Source organism: Aptenodytes forsteri, unplaced genomic scaffold, assembly GCF_000699145.1.
Source record: "Aptenodytes forsteri isolate BGI_AS27 unplaced genomic scaffold, ASM69914v1 Scaffold105, whole genome shotgun sequence".
NCBI classification, from domain to species: domain Eukaryota; kingdom Metazoa; phylum Chordata; class Aves; order Sphenisciformes; family Spheniscidae; genus Aptenodytes; species Aptenodytes forsteri.
The window spans coordinates 2,037,716-2,053,172 of record NW_008796112.1 but is presented as its reverse complement, the minus strand read 5'-3'; the positions used below and the strand labels follow the sequence as shown (position 1 = coordinate 2,053,172).

Below are 15,457 nucleotides of genomic sequence, written 5' to 3'. Positions count from 1 at the left end.
CCCCGCCTCAGGGCAGCTCCCGCTGTCCGTGCCCCCGTCCCGCTGCTGACTTGTCTGTGCGCTGCTGCTGTGCTCAGAGGACGGGCTGCTCCGCGCCGGTGCCGCTTTCCCGAGCGGCTCCTACGGGCGAGGAGGGACCAAGCGCATCTATTAACTTGTTTTGCTACGGCAGGATCAGCAGCGTAGCCGCAAGCCGGGCTGGTTCCTCATTAGCACCGCATGAACGCTGGTAAAAGCCCCATTGCGAAGCCGCACGTCAGGACGTGCTCTGCCTCCGTTGTACTGTAACTGCAGCATCCCTCTTTTCGGGCAGGTTTCTGGTGATAGTTTATTTAAAGCCAGAAGGAACCTCAGCTGGGCTGTCATGTTTCCAGAAAGGGATGTGGAACTGGCAGATTGAGAGAAGCTGGGGGAGCGGTTGTTAGATTAGGCATATTTAAAAGTTACCTTGAGACACTGTTTACAGGATGTCTCAGAAAGTGCGACTTTTGTAGTTCTTCTCAAACCAGAACAAATCAACCCTAAATCTGACTTCTGCTTTTCTTATGCTGGAGAAAATCAGCTCGTCGTTAGGGTTAGAAAGAGGATAGGACATTTACCTGGTGGAATTATCCTCAGGCTCTCAGTGGCACAAATTCCCTAGAACAGGCTTGGCCTCTGAGCACAGAAGCATGATCGAACAGCAGGAAAAAAGGCTTAAAGCACCTGCAGTTTGTAGGGGGCTGCTGGAATAAATCCCTTGACCAGCCCCCTCCAGAATGGAGTCATACAACTATCCTTACTTACCCCCAGCGGGACTAAAAAGAACTTAATGCCGTCACTGCCTGGGAAAGATCATGAAACTGTAAAGTTTTTGAGATAAAAGGTGACACGGAAATATGATAATTGCACTTGAATTTTGGTCTGTGTTTACCAAAATAGGTGTTAAAGTCCTTTATTGTCTTTTTCTTACGAATTAACGTCGGTGAGCAGAATATTAAGCAGAGAAAGTTGCAGAAAATGGAAGAAATGAAGGCTCACATTTTTTAGGAAAGGAGGGGGATTAGAAGTTGCACACCTAGCAAAGGTGTTTACTTCCTTGGTAGTAGTATACCTTCTCCTGTCATGTGTAGCTGGGGTTAGCACTTGAAAAGGAAACTCGGATTTTCTGTTTGTGCTATTAGTACCTCTTCTGTGCTTTCTCGCAAGTGAGCTGTTAGAAGTGGGGGTTCTCCTTTTGGATTGAAACCTGGCTCCATTTAAATGCCAGGCACATAGAAAGTGACAAATGTGTCTGTTCCTGGTGTCAGGGGTCTCAGCCACAGACTTGAGGAGTAGGAGAGGACTAGCCCAGGAAATAACCCAAACTTCCTAGGTGTGCTTTTTCATATTGTCACTGCTTACACCTGAATATTCCTGTATTAGTAGTCAGTCTGTAACAAAACCTGTGGATTATTTCTAAGTATTTTACAAAAAGCAAGTAAGAAACTGCAAGCCTCGTGATGCTTTCTTTTGCTTTGGATTGTTCTGTACTTCCACTGAGGAAAAAATTAGGGATGCACAGATTGAAGAAGGGTATTTTAAGCATTACTTTAGGCAAATTAGTCCAACATTGTTGCTGATGTACCTTAGAGACATTTTTGTTAGCTGCTGAGTCAGGGACACAGCTAGAATATGAAAACATTTGCTTGCAGTTTTTTTGTTTGGTCTGTTAAGGTGTGGGTTGTATGTGAAGTTTAAATTCCAGTCAGGCTTTTCCAGTTGGATTGAGATTTCAGAGCAGTCCATCTAATCTGGGTAGGTTTGTTCAGCATGTCATAGGAAATAGAAAACAAGGAGGCATTTTATTATACTTTTGTGAGCTCCCTTATAAAGTAGGTAAATAAATTCTTACTATCAGGTGTGTGTATCGTGCACATTTTACAAATTTGGTTGCGGTGTAGGTTATAGTGATTCTAGGAGGAACACTTTAGCTATCAGAACGGATCATATCCTAACCCCTTAGTAAACAAGCCTGTACATGTGCTCTGCGAGAGATGCACTATGTTTCTCATTGTTGCTGTCTCAGTCATGTGAGACAAACTTGTTCAAAAGAGTTTCAGAAATATTGTTGATTGGGATGCCTCAAATCAAGAGATGTTCAGGACATGTTTAAAATAAAGTTTGTTTGACCTTACAAAAAGATCCTTACAAAAGCATGCCAGGTGATTTTCTGTGCTGCTCCGATTTCATTATGGGTTTATGCTACTCAAGACAGTATCTTCATAAGGAATGCAAAGGCTTCTTTTCTCTTTAGCAAATGGTGCAGGAATAAGAAAATTCCCATTTGTATAATGTTTTATAAGCTCATCTTTAGAAGTTCCTTCAGAACAACTGTGTGTACAAAAAAAGGTCCCGAGGAGCTTTTGAACACTACTTGTTCCGCATCCCCAGTGGCCGAAGCTTCATTTTTAGTCAGGCTGAGGATAGTATTACAACACAATTGAGTGAGTATGAATCAGACACTTATTTTGAGATTGAAACAAACATTGTAAGGTCAATTGTGTTAGTGTCCCTTTCTGTTTAAAACTTCAAATGTTGTCATTACAGTTACATAATGTTTCTGAAACATTTGGAGCCCAAGGATTTTAAGTCTCACTTCCTTTTGATGCATTTTTGTTGGATAAGGGAAAAGAAGCATGTTGGGATACTAAAGGTTAAGGTTCTGGGTTAAGGTTCTGCAAATAACTTTTTTTTTTTTTTTTTTTTTTTTTTTTTTTTTTTTTTTTAACTCAAGGCTTTCCCTGCATCTTAAAGCTGTATTCTTTCAAGTGTCTCAAATGATACTTCATACACTACTGCTTCATCAGCTACTGAAGCTGACTAAACTTCATATATAAAGAGACATCAGTGCTTGAGAAAGGAGCTATTCATGGGCAGTCCTGATAACCGAAGCTTCCTCTTTAGAAATAAAACAGTAAAGCGCTGGTATCGTAAGCTTCCCCAATATTTGCTAACCCTGATTTGCAGAGATTTACTGCTTCCAGAGAGGAAGAATACGTAAGCATGTCTGTGCCATCCAGTCTTCTGTTTCTCTTCTTGTTCTTTCTTTAAGATCTCCGATTGCAATTTGAGGTATTGTCCAGTGGGATTATTCAAGCCAGTTGCCTCTGGGACGGGCTGTTGTGAGCCATGGGCTCTTGGAGGCATTGGAGCTAAAAGGCAGGCCGTGTGGCACGGAGCCAGGCAGGGATTTGGCAGATCTAGCACAATGGGTTCTAAAGGAACTTCAACGTCAAAGCTACCTGTGATGACCACCTTAATTTTTATCACAAAAGCAAACTGGGACCAGCATATATCCAGAATTTCCCCCCCTCAGCTTTATGAAATGTCTGCAGTCTATCTTCGTTTTAAAAAAAGGCTCTAGTATATGCTGTTTAACAGGTTGAAATTGTGGCATCTTGCTCTCTGTAAAATACATCCTTAGCTGGCTAAATCCTGGAGTACAGACTGTAGTTCCCAAAAGTTGTGGTTGTTGACTTAATGCATAGTGATTAAAGTCCTATTGATAAAATAATTACTTGTTCTTTGAGTGATAGAAAGAATCTGGCAAACAGAACAAAAATGTTTCGTAACTGTTATGTCACTGTAAGAAAAGATATTTATAAAACGATGGAACGAAGATTTTATATAATGATAGGCAAGGACATTCCTAAGTCCAAGTCCATGAATCGTGGTTAGTAATAACAAAATTCCTTTTCTTTTGATTAATTTCCTCCTGTGAACTGATAAGTTAATTGGGTATCTTTAATGTCTACTTTATGCTGTCATTTCACAGTGTTTTACATATACTGAATATTTTTTTCCTTTATGCCATAGTTTTTCTCTCTCTTACTATATCTTTCAGAAAGCAGCAGGAGAGAAGAACACTTGAAAACAAACATTCCTTTTATAACAAATACTTCTTTATGTATCATTGCACTTCTTAATTTACAAGCTTTTTCAGCCCATATGATATCAAGATTCTTGGCTTTTATTCAGGCCTCATGACTGTAACTATATTCCTTTCAGAATGGCCCAAAATGTAATGTGTCATCTGGCCAAATTGCAAGTAATAGAAAATTATGACTTGTTAACTGTCTTGTCTTCTGACTGTTGTATTTAATAACGTGGCTAAACAAATACAAATGAAGCTATTGGTTATTACATGGAAGCAATATTCTGTGATATTCAGAGGAAAGTGTCGCGCTCTTCTCTGTCAACTGACACTCGTAATGCTAGAGCAAACAGGAATGCTGCATTCCCAGCAAACAGGGATTCCTCATTCTCTGAAAATTTTGTAGAGAAACAGTTGAATGGAGCAGTTTATCCTAACTGTTCTGTGTATGAGTATCACTTTAAATTGAAATACATTGCCATACAGATGTTAGTTTTGTTGCTTTTGGCAAAAACTGTATAGATTAAGTTGCCAGATTGTTTCAGTAAGTCTTTTTAGGAGCAAGTGTTGTGATTTGCCAGTGTACAGAAATGTATATTATTGTTTGCCATTTGAGATGACGGATTTAGACACAGTTGGTTAAGAATCATTTAGCACGGTCTTTGCATCCACCATTTCACTACCGGGAAATTTTATGGAAATGGCTATATTTTGAAGAATTCATAGCACAAAAGTGACATTTCTATCTTTGTAAAGAAGGTATCAGCTATAGGATGTACTTAGTTATTATTAATGCTGCTTCTCAAGCAAAAGTAAATGTGAACTCCCGTGATACTTTAGAAGAATCAGGAAAGTGCTCGATAATTACGTAGGAAGTAAGGGAGGGAGAAATTATTTAACGTGTCTTGAGGCCATTTGTTAAGCATTAACCTTTGATAAACAATATGTTTATCAATGCAAGAAGAATCCACATCAAACCATTTGATAACACTCGTTTACTATGCTCTTTGGTCAGCCTGTGACTCACCATTTTCAACACTTTGTCTATGTCTATAGTTGAAACTCTGCTTTCTTTAAGCCTAATCAGACATACCAGAACAATCTTCCAGAGACCCACCATAAATTTTACCACCTCCTGTTTTCCTCCTTACATCAAGTTGAAACATTCCTTCTTTCAATTTTTCTCTGGTGTGTCTCATCTTCCCATCATGTGCCACTGTGAAAAGCCCGGCTCAGTCTTCTTGATAACCTCCTCATGGGTACTGAACAGCAGCTAACAGGTCATCTCAAATCCTTCTCCCATGCTGATAAACCTGTTTCCCTCAGGGTGTGTACTTCTCACAGGGTATGTACTCCAATTACCTGACCATCTGGATGGCCCTCCACTGAACTTGCTCCAGTTCTTCAATGTCTTTCTTGTACAGGGGGCCCAAAACTGGACACTGTATTTTAGTTGGAATCTAGTAAGTGCCAGATAAAGGGGAATAATCACCTCCCTTGATCTACTGGCTTCACTCCTGTCAATACAGCTCAGGATGCTGCCAGGACCCACTGCTGGCTCCAGGGCCTTTTCAGCACAGCTGCTCCCCAGCCAGTCAGACCCCAGCCTGCATCCTTGCAAGGGGTGAATGACATATACTCCCTGTATACTCCTTCCCAACAGAAAAAGATGAAAAAGCAAATAGGAGAAGATGTTCAAGACTTTGTCTAATGTACTTATGGAAAGCTCCAATTCTACGGTGATTATATCGAGTCATGAAAAATCTTACAGGAGTTAATAGTCGGTTTAGCGCTTCGCTATTCAGTACCAGCTAGTGCTAAGGGGTCTGCTGTCCAAAAAATTCAAAGCTAAAAGCAGATCAAAATAACCAGCTTTTGTAAGTAAATGGTCATTCAATGGTGAAGCAATTAGCACAAGAAAGGCGGCTCCTTGTCTTTGTTCACTTAGGTTATTCTGTCATATTTCTTCTGAACAATGTGTATTTATTCTCTGTTCTTTATCCTGTCCTCATTTGTTACTAGAGATGCCCCCCCAAAGGCCTGCTACCAATCTCTTATTTCATAGGTGTTTTTTCTTAGTATCTGCAGATGAATTTAACACAATTCTCCAGCAATCCCAACTTCTGTCTTTTTTACACCAAAATTGTTGCCAAAGTAATTACAAAATCAGAAGTTGCTTAAAAAGGTTACTAAGTGACAGACATGGCTTCCATCACATTATTTACAAAGCTGAAGCACTTAAATCGAGGAAATAAATAAATAAGAACATATCATGCATATGTGATACACTTATACAATACAAAAGCATGTATGATCGTATCTTTTTTTGTGACCTGTGGCCAGGACAGTTCATTTGGTATTTTGATTTTAACATCTAACTTATATTGAGGGGCTTCTAAATGAGAAATACTAAGACTAATTTTTTTTCCAAAGAATTTGCAATTGTTATTTCTTGTCAAGAGTTACATACTTGTAAATACAGTTTAACAGAGAGACCATATACAATTTTTACTATAAAATGGTGGTTTTAAATTATAGTTGTGATTGGTATTTATATATAGTTGTCATATTTCTCTTTTAGTAGAATTGTCTGAAATGCATATCTGTACACCTACTGGAGAAAATAGTGTTTACTTAGGATCAGAACTGGTATTTTTGTGATGACTTAAATTATTTTTTTAATCATGTATCAGACTGATTCATGCTATACAGAAATATTTTTCTTAAATTTTTCTAAAGATGCTGTCAAGCAAATTAGCTATATTTTACCTTTAGGAATAGATCTTGCTTTAAGTTAGGTAATCTGGTTCATAATACTTGCGTACTCTGTGTGTCTCTGTAGCGTGTGTTCTTAACAATTTAAAATAAGACAGTTATTAAAACTTCAAACAATGCGACAGGACAGATTTTCAAGCTTCCAAATTGTAAGGAGTTGTTATTAGCCCCCCAAAAAGTGCCTTTGCACACTGAGCACGCTGCAAGGCAGACTGATTCATACTAGCCAAAGCTACCATCTCTGCACAGGTCTGCCAGAGGAGACTGAACAAGGACTCCTTACTAAGCTTCAGGTTAATTTATTGGATCGGTTCACACCCACCTTCAGCAACAAGTTAAACGGAAGGGGCATATTCATGATTGGTTCAAGACAACTTTGCCACTGCTCTAAAGCATCGCTGCACCTTCCTCCCTATGCAATCTGCATGCTTTCAGTACCTTGTGGCTGCATAATTAGTGTTAACCCTTCAAAGAAAAGGAAAACACCTATTTTTCAGTTACATCAGTGAATTAAGCCATACAGTGAATCAAATTAACAGGTGCTAGTTTCAATGCAGGGAGAGGGCAAGGATATGCAGCTGGGATGGCAAGTCTTCAATGGCAGTATTGTCTTAGTTTGGCTTAAGCAAGTCATTAAACCATGCCCTTATTTGACTGACTTTCCCTGAAACAAAGAGCAAGCACTCACCTGGCTCCTTCTGCCAGCAGAAGTGATGGGAACAATGACAAACAGGTGTGTCAGTGGGTTTATATGTTTGCAAAGAAAGTATCTGCTTATGGGTCTAATACATACTGTAGTCTCAGCAATGAAAGCAAAACCACAACAAACTGAAGATCATGTAAAAAACCTGAATGAATCAGAGTCCTTACAGAAAAGAGGAGTGACAAGTAGGGGAGCACGAACTTCAAATGCCTGAGGGGAAGAGCCTACCTGGAGGATGTGAGCTGGGAGGAAAACTGCTGTTTGAGCTCCTGAGAAGGTCAAACCTGTGGTCTGTGCTGTTCCCAGCAGCACACTCCGGGCTTCAGCAACTTTGTACATATTCAGTCCTGTGAACACACAGACATAAATGCTTGAGTAAAAAATGTGTGTGGGTGCTGTGAGATCTTGCTGGTGACGTTTTGAGGTTGCTCTATCGCTACTGAAAGGCTGTGGAAGTTGGGGAGGACCAGAGAAAGGCAAATATCGTACTCATCTTCAGAAAGGGCAAGAAATCTTGGAAACTACAGGCTGATCAGACTCATTTTGGTCCCTGGGAAAACCATGGAGCAATTCTTCCTGGAAGAATTAAGTTTTGACCCTACTTTGAGCAGGCAGTTGGCTTTGTCACCTCCCAAAATCTGTCCCAACCTCAGTGATTCTGTGATTCTATGGAATGTACTTATACAGAAGTTTTCAAAATCCAGTATACAGCAATAGGTCCAAGACTGGCTTGCTCAGTCACTCTGTAGGTAAAACACTTTTATTTATACCATGTGAAAAGTGTAAGCTAAAACAAATTTTTTTTTTTTTTTATTTAAAGAGTTTGTAATTCTTCTGTATGCACAGAATCTCTCAGACTTCTCCCAAGAGTTGGGTAATCATCATTAGCCTTGTTTTGCGCTTGACCTAATCAAATATTGACATTTAAAACTACGTAACAGACACAAAGGTCTAGTGGGAGACTTGAGTACAGAGAACATCATACATAAACCTGCCACAAACTTCCTTGTCTCTAGTAATTGTCTGTTGACTGCTCTAAATCATTATCTGTTCCATTAATAATCATTGCTTTTTGGTTTTCTGAGTCCATTACAGTCCCTTCCCCTTCTCTGAGAAAACTCTTACCAGGACCGAGAAGTACTTTTTCATTGGATTGATTCCTTTTAAGCTGTACATATATCATTTGGGATCTAAATGCTTGGTTAGCACAGGAAGTGATCTGATCAGCACAGCCTTTTCCAAAGTGAGAGTTTCTGCTCAAACATGCAGCAGAGTCAGAAGGTACAAACAAAATACTAATGTGCAAGAGAAATAAATGGAAAAATTATTCCATATTATTTGGTATAAAACATCACTGGTGCATTGTGTTGTTGTCAGCTCTTTAAAAGAAAGAGGTTCAGAGATAGGGGAACTAATAAATAACAGGTTCATAATATGGGAAGATTAAAAAACCCAGGAGTATTTACTTATGTCATGTCTCAGTTAAGAGGAAATGCAGAATATAAGGAATGGCACAAAAAGACAAGTCTCTCATTTATCATTTGGGGATAGAGAAGTAAAGTGCAACAGAAGGACAGAAAATATAAAATTTATAAAAGGAAACTCTTTGGTTTCATTGCTACTATATATTGAAGCCAAGAGCTTTGAAAGATTCAAAAAGGATTAGAGATTTATATGGAGAATGAAAGCATCCACACTTACTTTAGATTAAAAGCTCCTGGAATATAAGCTGTTATGTTCCAGGACATTAGACAACCTATAAAACAAGAGGATTTAAAACAGAAGTTTTCCCTCTGAGCAGGATATTGTGTTTGTCCACTCCGAGTTCTTTGGCTTCTTCCTCTGGAACATCTAGTACTGGGAACTCAAACCCTGATACTAAACTCATAGTTCTTATGCTGCTGGATTTAGGCGAAAGTATGTAAGCTAAGCATTTCTTCTTCCTGCCTAGATGTAATGTCTGTTCTATCACCTAAAAAAGGACAGGTAACTAGACTGACTAGATCTTTGACTGACTTTATTGAAACCTAGAATTGCTGGCATTTCTTTTATACATTCTTTTATATGTTTTATGTATTCTATATATATTCTTTTAATTGTCTCATATTTCCTTATAAAACAGCATCAGTGCTCTCGGATGATACTACCACGTCCTAGTCCAGTTGTTACTGCCCCTGTAGCAGAACTGGCAAAACCATGTCAGTACCTCAGACAATATGCTAGTGAAAACCCACTTGTAGTTTCAGTGACACACCAGATGATGAACTGGAGTGGCTTGGCTATGGGCTAACATCTTGTTTTGCTAACTCTGCTAGAGAAGGTGACAGAGGGGTAGGGCTGGATATACAAAGTGATAACTTCATAATCTGCCACAGAAGGATGCATCAGAGCTCACCTGCAGGAACCGAGTGTCTCAATTGATAGAGATACAAGCTTTGAGCAGCCAAGTGCGAAAAGGCTCTCCAGTGTATATCGTTAACCTTAAATCATGAACAAAGGACTAGAAAAATGTGATGCCAGAATGTATTACGTATAAGGGAGATTTATAACAAGGCTATTGAATCAAGTCCTATCTTTTGATTCAGGAAAGCTTGCTAGCCAGTGTCTCACTGTATGCTTTGTTTTATTTAGTTGCAGATCTGGGACACAGCTGGCCAGGAGAGATTCCGAACTATCACACAGAGTTATTACCGCAGCGCCAATGGAGCAATCCTAGCCTATGATATCAGCAAGAGAGGCTCTTTCCTGTCCATTCCTCGCTGGATCGAGGATGTGAGAAAGTATGCCGGTTCCAACATAGTACAATTACTGATTGGTGAGTTAAAAATATTAATACCAAGCGCTACAAGTTACTGTACAATGTAATTAGTTGCAATACTTGTTTATGATCGTTAGAAGTTTTATTTTTGGTTGAAGTTAAGATGTATGTAGTAGATCTGATTGGAAATTTTCCCTTTTTTAATTAGAAAGTGCTGATTCATCAAAACAGAAATGTTTTGCTTTGATTAACTTCTGTTAAGAAGTAGCCAGCTTTGTATCAGAAGCCAGCTTTGAATCCTTTGCGTCTCACTTAATGGAGAACTGGGTACCCAAGATTTCTAGGTTCTGAGGCACAGCTGCTGTGGAGCTGTTCTTGTGATAAAGATCATAAGGTTTCCAGGGCCCAAAGAAGCTCCATCATACCAAGTCGACATGTTTTGGCGAACTGGAACACTCACATACTTCAGCAGACGGGGGATTTCAGAAGGACTTCAGGGCAATTAGAGTTTGTCAGTTATCTGCTAGAAGTTCTGCTTCCCAGTCCCAGTGTTTCTGACTCAGACGCAGCTCTTGAGGCTTGTAGACTTGCTAATACAACATCAGTAGTATTCTAGATTTCCCTAGGAACCAGCAGACTGCTGTTGTTTTCACAAAACGGTTTTAGCTTTCATTTCTAGCCCATTTTTCTTCTGTTAAGGTCTACAGCCACCACTCTTCAGTTATTGACTTTTCCTGTTCTCTCTCTGAGTCATACAGAAATACAGGTTGGAAGGGGCTTAGGAGATTATCTAGTCCAACCTCCTCCTCAAAGCAAGGATAATGTCAGGTTGGTCAGGGCCTTTTCAGTCAGATTTTGAAAATCTCCAAGAATGGAAATTCTGCAGCTTCCCTGGGCAACCTGAGAACCTCCTGCTAAATACTTACTCTGACATAAACAGACATTATAAATTACTCTGTTGTTTCTTTTTCTTCCAGGAAACAAGTCTGACCTAAGTGACCTTCGAGAGGTTCAGCTGGAAGAAGCTCAGAGTCTGGCTGAACACTATGATAATATCATCTGTGCCATAGAGACCTCTGCGAAAGACTCCAGCAATGTGGAGGAGGCTTTTGTGAAGATGGCTACAGAGCTCATGATGAGGCATGGAGGCCCTATGTTCAGTGAGAAGAATACTGACAGCATCAAGCTTGACAGCAAAGACGTTGTAGAAGGCTGGGGGTGTGGTTGCTGATATGAGCTAGGTGATATCCCTAACTTTACTGGAATTTAGATGGTGCTTCACCCTAATGCTGAGTAGCACGGTAGCCATATTCTCCTCCTCCTGTGAAACCAGCGATTTTGTAGAAGTTAGACACAATCCTGTTTGCTTTGGTGTCTTATTTTTAAAAAGGGACTCAAGAGAGGTAGTCCTAAAAGTCAAGCCCTCTGAAAAACTTACTCAACATTTGTCCCCACCATTTTCTTTTCTGTAACCTTCATACAAGTTACAAAAGTGGAGGAAACAACTTTGAACTGGTAATGTGGGGTGGGGAGACAGATGGTTGGGGAAGAGACTGATGCACACCCAAAGTTCTGAAGCATTTAGCAGACTGTTGGCAAAGGAAGTCATTTTTGGAATAAGCAATCTTGACAGTGTCTCTTTAAATCCTCAGCACTCCACCAATGACCAGAAAGTGACAGTGTCTTTGATAAAGGTATTTCAAGTGTCAGAATACCCAGCGTTTTGATTACAGGACCAAATAGCAGTCACCTGTCCTAAGGCATATGGATTGCTTGTTAGTATTGGAACAGGCCCAGGTGAGGAAGCCTTCTCTCAGGTTTTGTTATAATTTTTTTAAGTTATCATTTTAAAAGCAACATCAGCCTGAGCAATATCACGACTTGCTGTCAAGCACGATTGGACCAGTGTAGTTATTTTAAATACAGCCTTGAGGAGGGGGTAGATGCATTTCACTTGTTATTGTTTGCACAGTGATAGCTCCCTCTTCCAAGTGGGTATCACTGAGTTTTTGCCCTCAGGTCTCTTTATTTCATTCTGTAACTCAAGACCTGCACCACTGGAAACAGGAACTGGAGAAACCTTGAACTGACTGGTAGCCATGATCTCCTGCCATGTGCCTAATGGTCATATACAGGGTTAATTCTGGTCATACATTTGACATGTTACCAGAGTGTTTATTGCTTAAGTGGCATAAGTGGATTTGGGTTTTTTGTTTGTGTTTTGTTTTTTTTTTTTTTTAAACCATCTCTTGAAATACAGTCTGGGCATATAATGGGCAAGAAGACCTCAGAATAGCTGAAAACTGCATGCATTGCACTTCTTGGTTGTAAGAAACCAGCGTCTTTTCAAGTGATTCCCTCCCAACTTTGTACTCAACTGCTTCCCTCTCTCTATCAGAAGTTCCCAATTGCTTTTCATTTCTTGAAAACACTCAGCAGGAAAACCTTTCACTGTTGATCAAAAGTCTACATTGTTAAGTAACACAGATTTCATAATTCAACTACATATTTCATAATTCAACTACATACAGTTGTCTTTCACATTCAGCTCTGTATTATATGTTGTAGATGCAGTTGAAGTACTGATGGCAGCAGTCCTCTCTGGGTTTACACTCTCAAGCACCTTACAAAAATGGATTTGCAAAGGGAGCAGAAGCAGGATTATTTTTAACTCTGCAGTTAAAGCAAAGGTGTTCAAGTGATTTTTGCAATCCTGACACTTTGAAGGAGCTCATTTTCAGAAAGCACCCACTTAAAGTGAAGTCACTTGTCACTTTTGAAAATCTTGATCAAAAAGGACCCGCACTGGTTTGCTACTAGGGCTACACCAGCTTTTAGCCATTCAACATATCCAGTATCATGAAAATCAGGAAGGTTTAAGAAAGGGCTAATGGATCCTAATTTCAATACTACTCATCTTCCTACAGAAAATACTAAACCATTCTCTGGTCTTTCTGGTTTTTTAAACTACGAGGTAGATAATTGAGGAGTTACGTATGCTTTGTAGCCTGTTTGCTTCTAATCTAAGGGGTTAGTTTTCAAGTTTTATAGTTGTAAGAGTGAAAGGGCCTTAAATTTTTCAATTAGTCTAGCTTTCATAATTCCAGTGTTTTATATGGAAGGGCAGGTTGAGCTGCAGTACTCAGTAGTATTTTTGGATAGTTTTCCAGGACATTCCCAGCTCTCCTACATCCAAAGATAACAGGCAATAGGTGTCCAGCAGTAGCTAGACACCGAAAATGAGAATTGTCTGAACTCTAGATTTGTTAGCGATTAGCAAACCCCGTATTCCACTCTCAGGAGAAGCTACGAAGACAGTCCAAGCTAAAACTCAGTCCTGATGACTGCTTTTCCTCCTGGTGAGATGGTCCTTAAGATACAGAATACTAGCAAGCATTTGACTTTGTCATGACATATTATAGTTTACATCTGTAGGTCACAGTCCTGCAGTTCTGCATGCTTGAACAGGGACCCTCAGATAAACTCAGCCTCCCGCTATTTGCAGGATTAGTGCCAAATTATTTAAGCCATGCTGATAAAAAATCACATGCATTTAAGAACAGTATCGCTACTACTCAGATTGAAATCAGTAGTTTACATAGTAACTCATGTTAAAACTGGAGCAAGATGCAAAATTAACATAAATCCTGCTTCCAATGCAGTCAGTGAATGATTGTGTTTTTACAGTAGATGGAGAACCGAGGAATTATTGATCCATTTCCTTAGTTTTGAGGTTTGTTTAGTAAACAAGTAGAATTAGACTAAGCACTATACTCTTCCTTACAACTTGCCCCCATATATCTCTTAAACTAGTCTTGAAGATTGAGACTCTGCCTGCAAGTTAGTCTGTTTCAGTCAGGAAAACATGAAACAGCATCAGTGATTTGTTCACCGTGTTTTCAAATGAAGGCACCAATTCAGGTTAGTTTTCATTTTGCTGTAGAAAACAAAGACTATGGCTTTAAGTCAGCTTTGTCTTCTAACTCGGCTCTTCTATGTTGTAACAAGTGTAATACAAGTTTGCATGTGCTACCTAACTGAACAAAAGGGAACAAAGAAATAGACTGAAGACCTGGTTTATTTTTTCAGGTTAGTAGCAGATATGACAGACAGTGCTTGGGCTGTCAGTAGTAAAAGGCTATTTCAATTACCAAACCCTTTCTTTGTCTATTAGTAGTAGCACAATACTCACTAGCCTGACAGCTTTTTGACCAGAAATAAATTAAACAGTAAATGTAACTTAGAGCTTTTCACTCCCCTTCTGAAGACTTTTATTAAATCCGTAATTCACACACATAGCTATGTAATTCAAGTATTAGGAAGAGAGTCCTATTGGTTTAATTCCATTAATCCTATTGAAACCAAAAGGATACCTGGGTGAAGAGGGTGAGTAGCAATAAACCTGAGATTTACAGGTAAAAACCTCAGTTTCAAATCTTAGGTTACAAATGTGCACTGATGTACACCAAGTGAATAATTCAGTAGTGCATGATCAGAGTTCACAGCATAAACATTTGCCAAGAAACCTGTTTACTGGCAGTTGAACATTAACAAGACTATGGTGCAGTAATTGCTTTTAAGCAGATCTCCTTGGCTGACCATTTAGTTGCATTAGTATTTATAATTTATTTTTGGCAGTACCCAAAGTGTGCAAAATATTACAAAAACACAGAAGGGGACATTGATCTCTGCCTTGTAACACTTAGGAGTGGAATGCAGAGGCAAATACTGAAATGAAATCATCAGCAGAATGTGGTTCCCAGGAGCGTGGGCATTGTTATCCTTTGTATTGATTTTGATTTAAGCTAATTTTATCTCCAGTTACTCATCCAGTCCATCATGGATGAAACTTGTACAAATATTTATAATTATGTAAATATAATACCAAATAAACGTCAGCCCGGAAACCTGCTAACATTTACTTTGCAAAACAAAATTTTAAAAAAATGAAAATACTTAAGAACAGAGGAAAAGTCCTAATGATTTTATCACTCTCACTGTACTGAAAAGCAGGTCACTTTTGGGGGGGGAGGGGGAACTACAAAACTAAATGAAGCCTAGCTAATACTGCATAGATTTCTAAGAACTTCATGAAAAAAGTGGAGCTCTTGCTTAGTTTTTTCTTTGCCTTTAAAGAAGATATTTATTTGAAGAATAGAGCTGATCATCACGTGCAATATACGTGTTACTGCAGTAGTACATTACAGGATGTATACACTCACACAGTAGCACCCTTAAATAATATTAAAGCCTTTCCTTGATTTGCCCTAGTATATAATTTCCCATGAAGATTTACACCTCTGTTATTTAATCTAACAGTCCCAGC

General features: G+C 39.2%; 1 protein-coding gene across 1 annotated transcript; it reads left to right on the top strand.

Annotated features, from left to right (window-relative positions):
* The first annotated feature begins 8,636 nt into the window (after positions 1 to 8,636).
* On the top strand, positions 8,637 to 15,218 carry RAB43 (RAB43, member RAS oncogene family). The gene is made up of 3 exons (XM_009287082.2): positions 8,637 to 8,654; positions 10,005 to 10,188; positions 11,109 to 15,218. The coding sequence occupies exons 1-3, from the start codon at positions 8,637 to 8,639 to the stop codon at positions 11,360 to 11,362; spliced, it is 456 nt and encodes a 151-aa protein (XP_009285357.1). The 3' UTR covers positions 11,363 to 15,218.
* Positions 15,219 to 15,457: the final 239 nt, after the last annotated feature.

Bases quoted from the DNA above. Each gene is read 5' to 3' on its own strand.
- RAB43 (XM_009287082.2), top strand. The intron at 10,189-11,108 runs GTGAGTTAAAAA...TTTTTCTTCCAG, and splicing joins CATAGTACAATTACTGATTG to GAAACAAGTCTGACCTAAGT.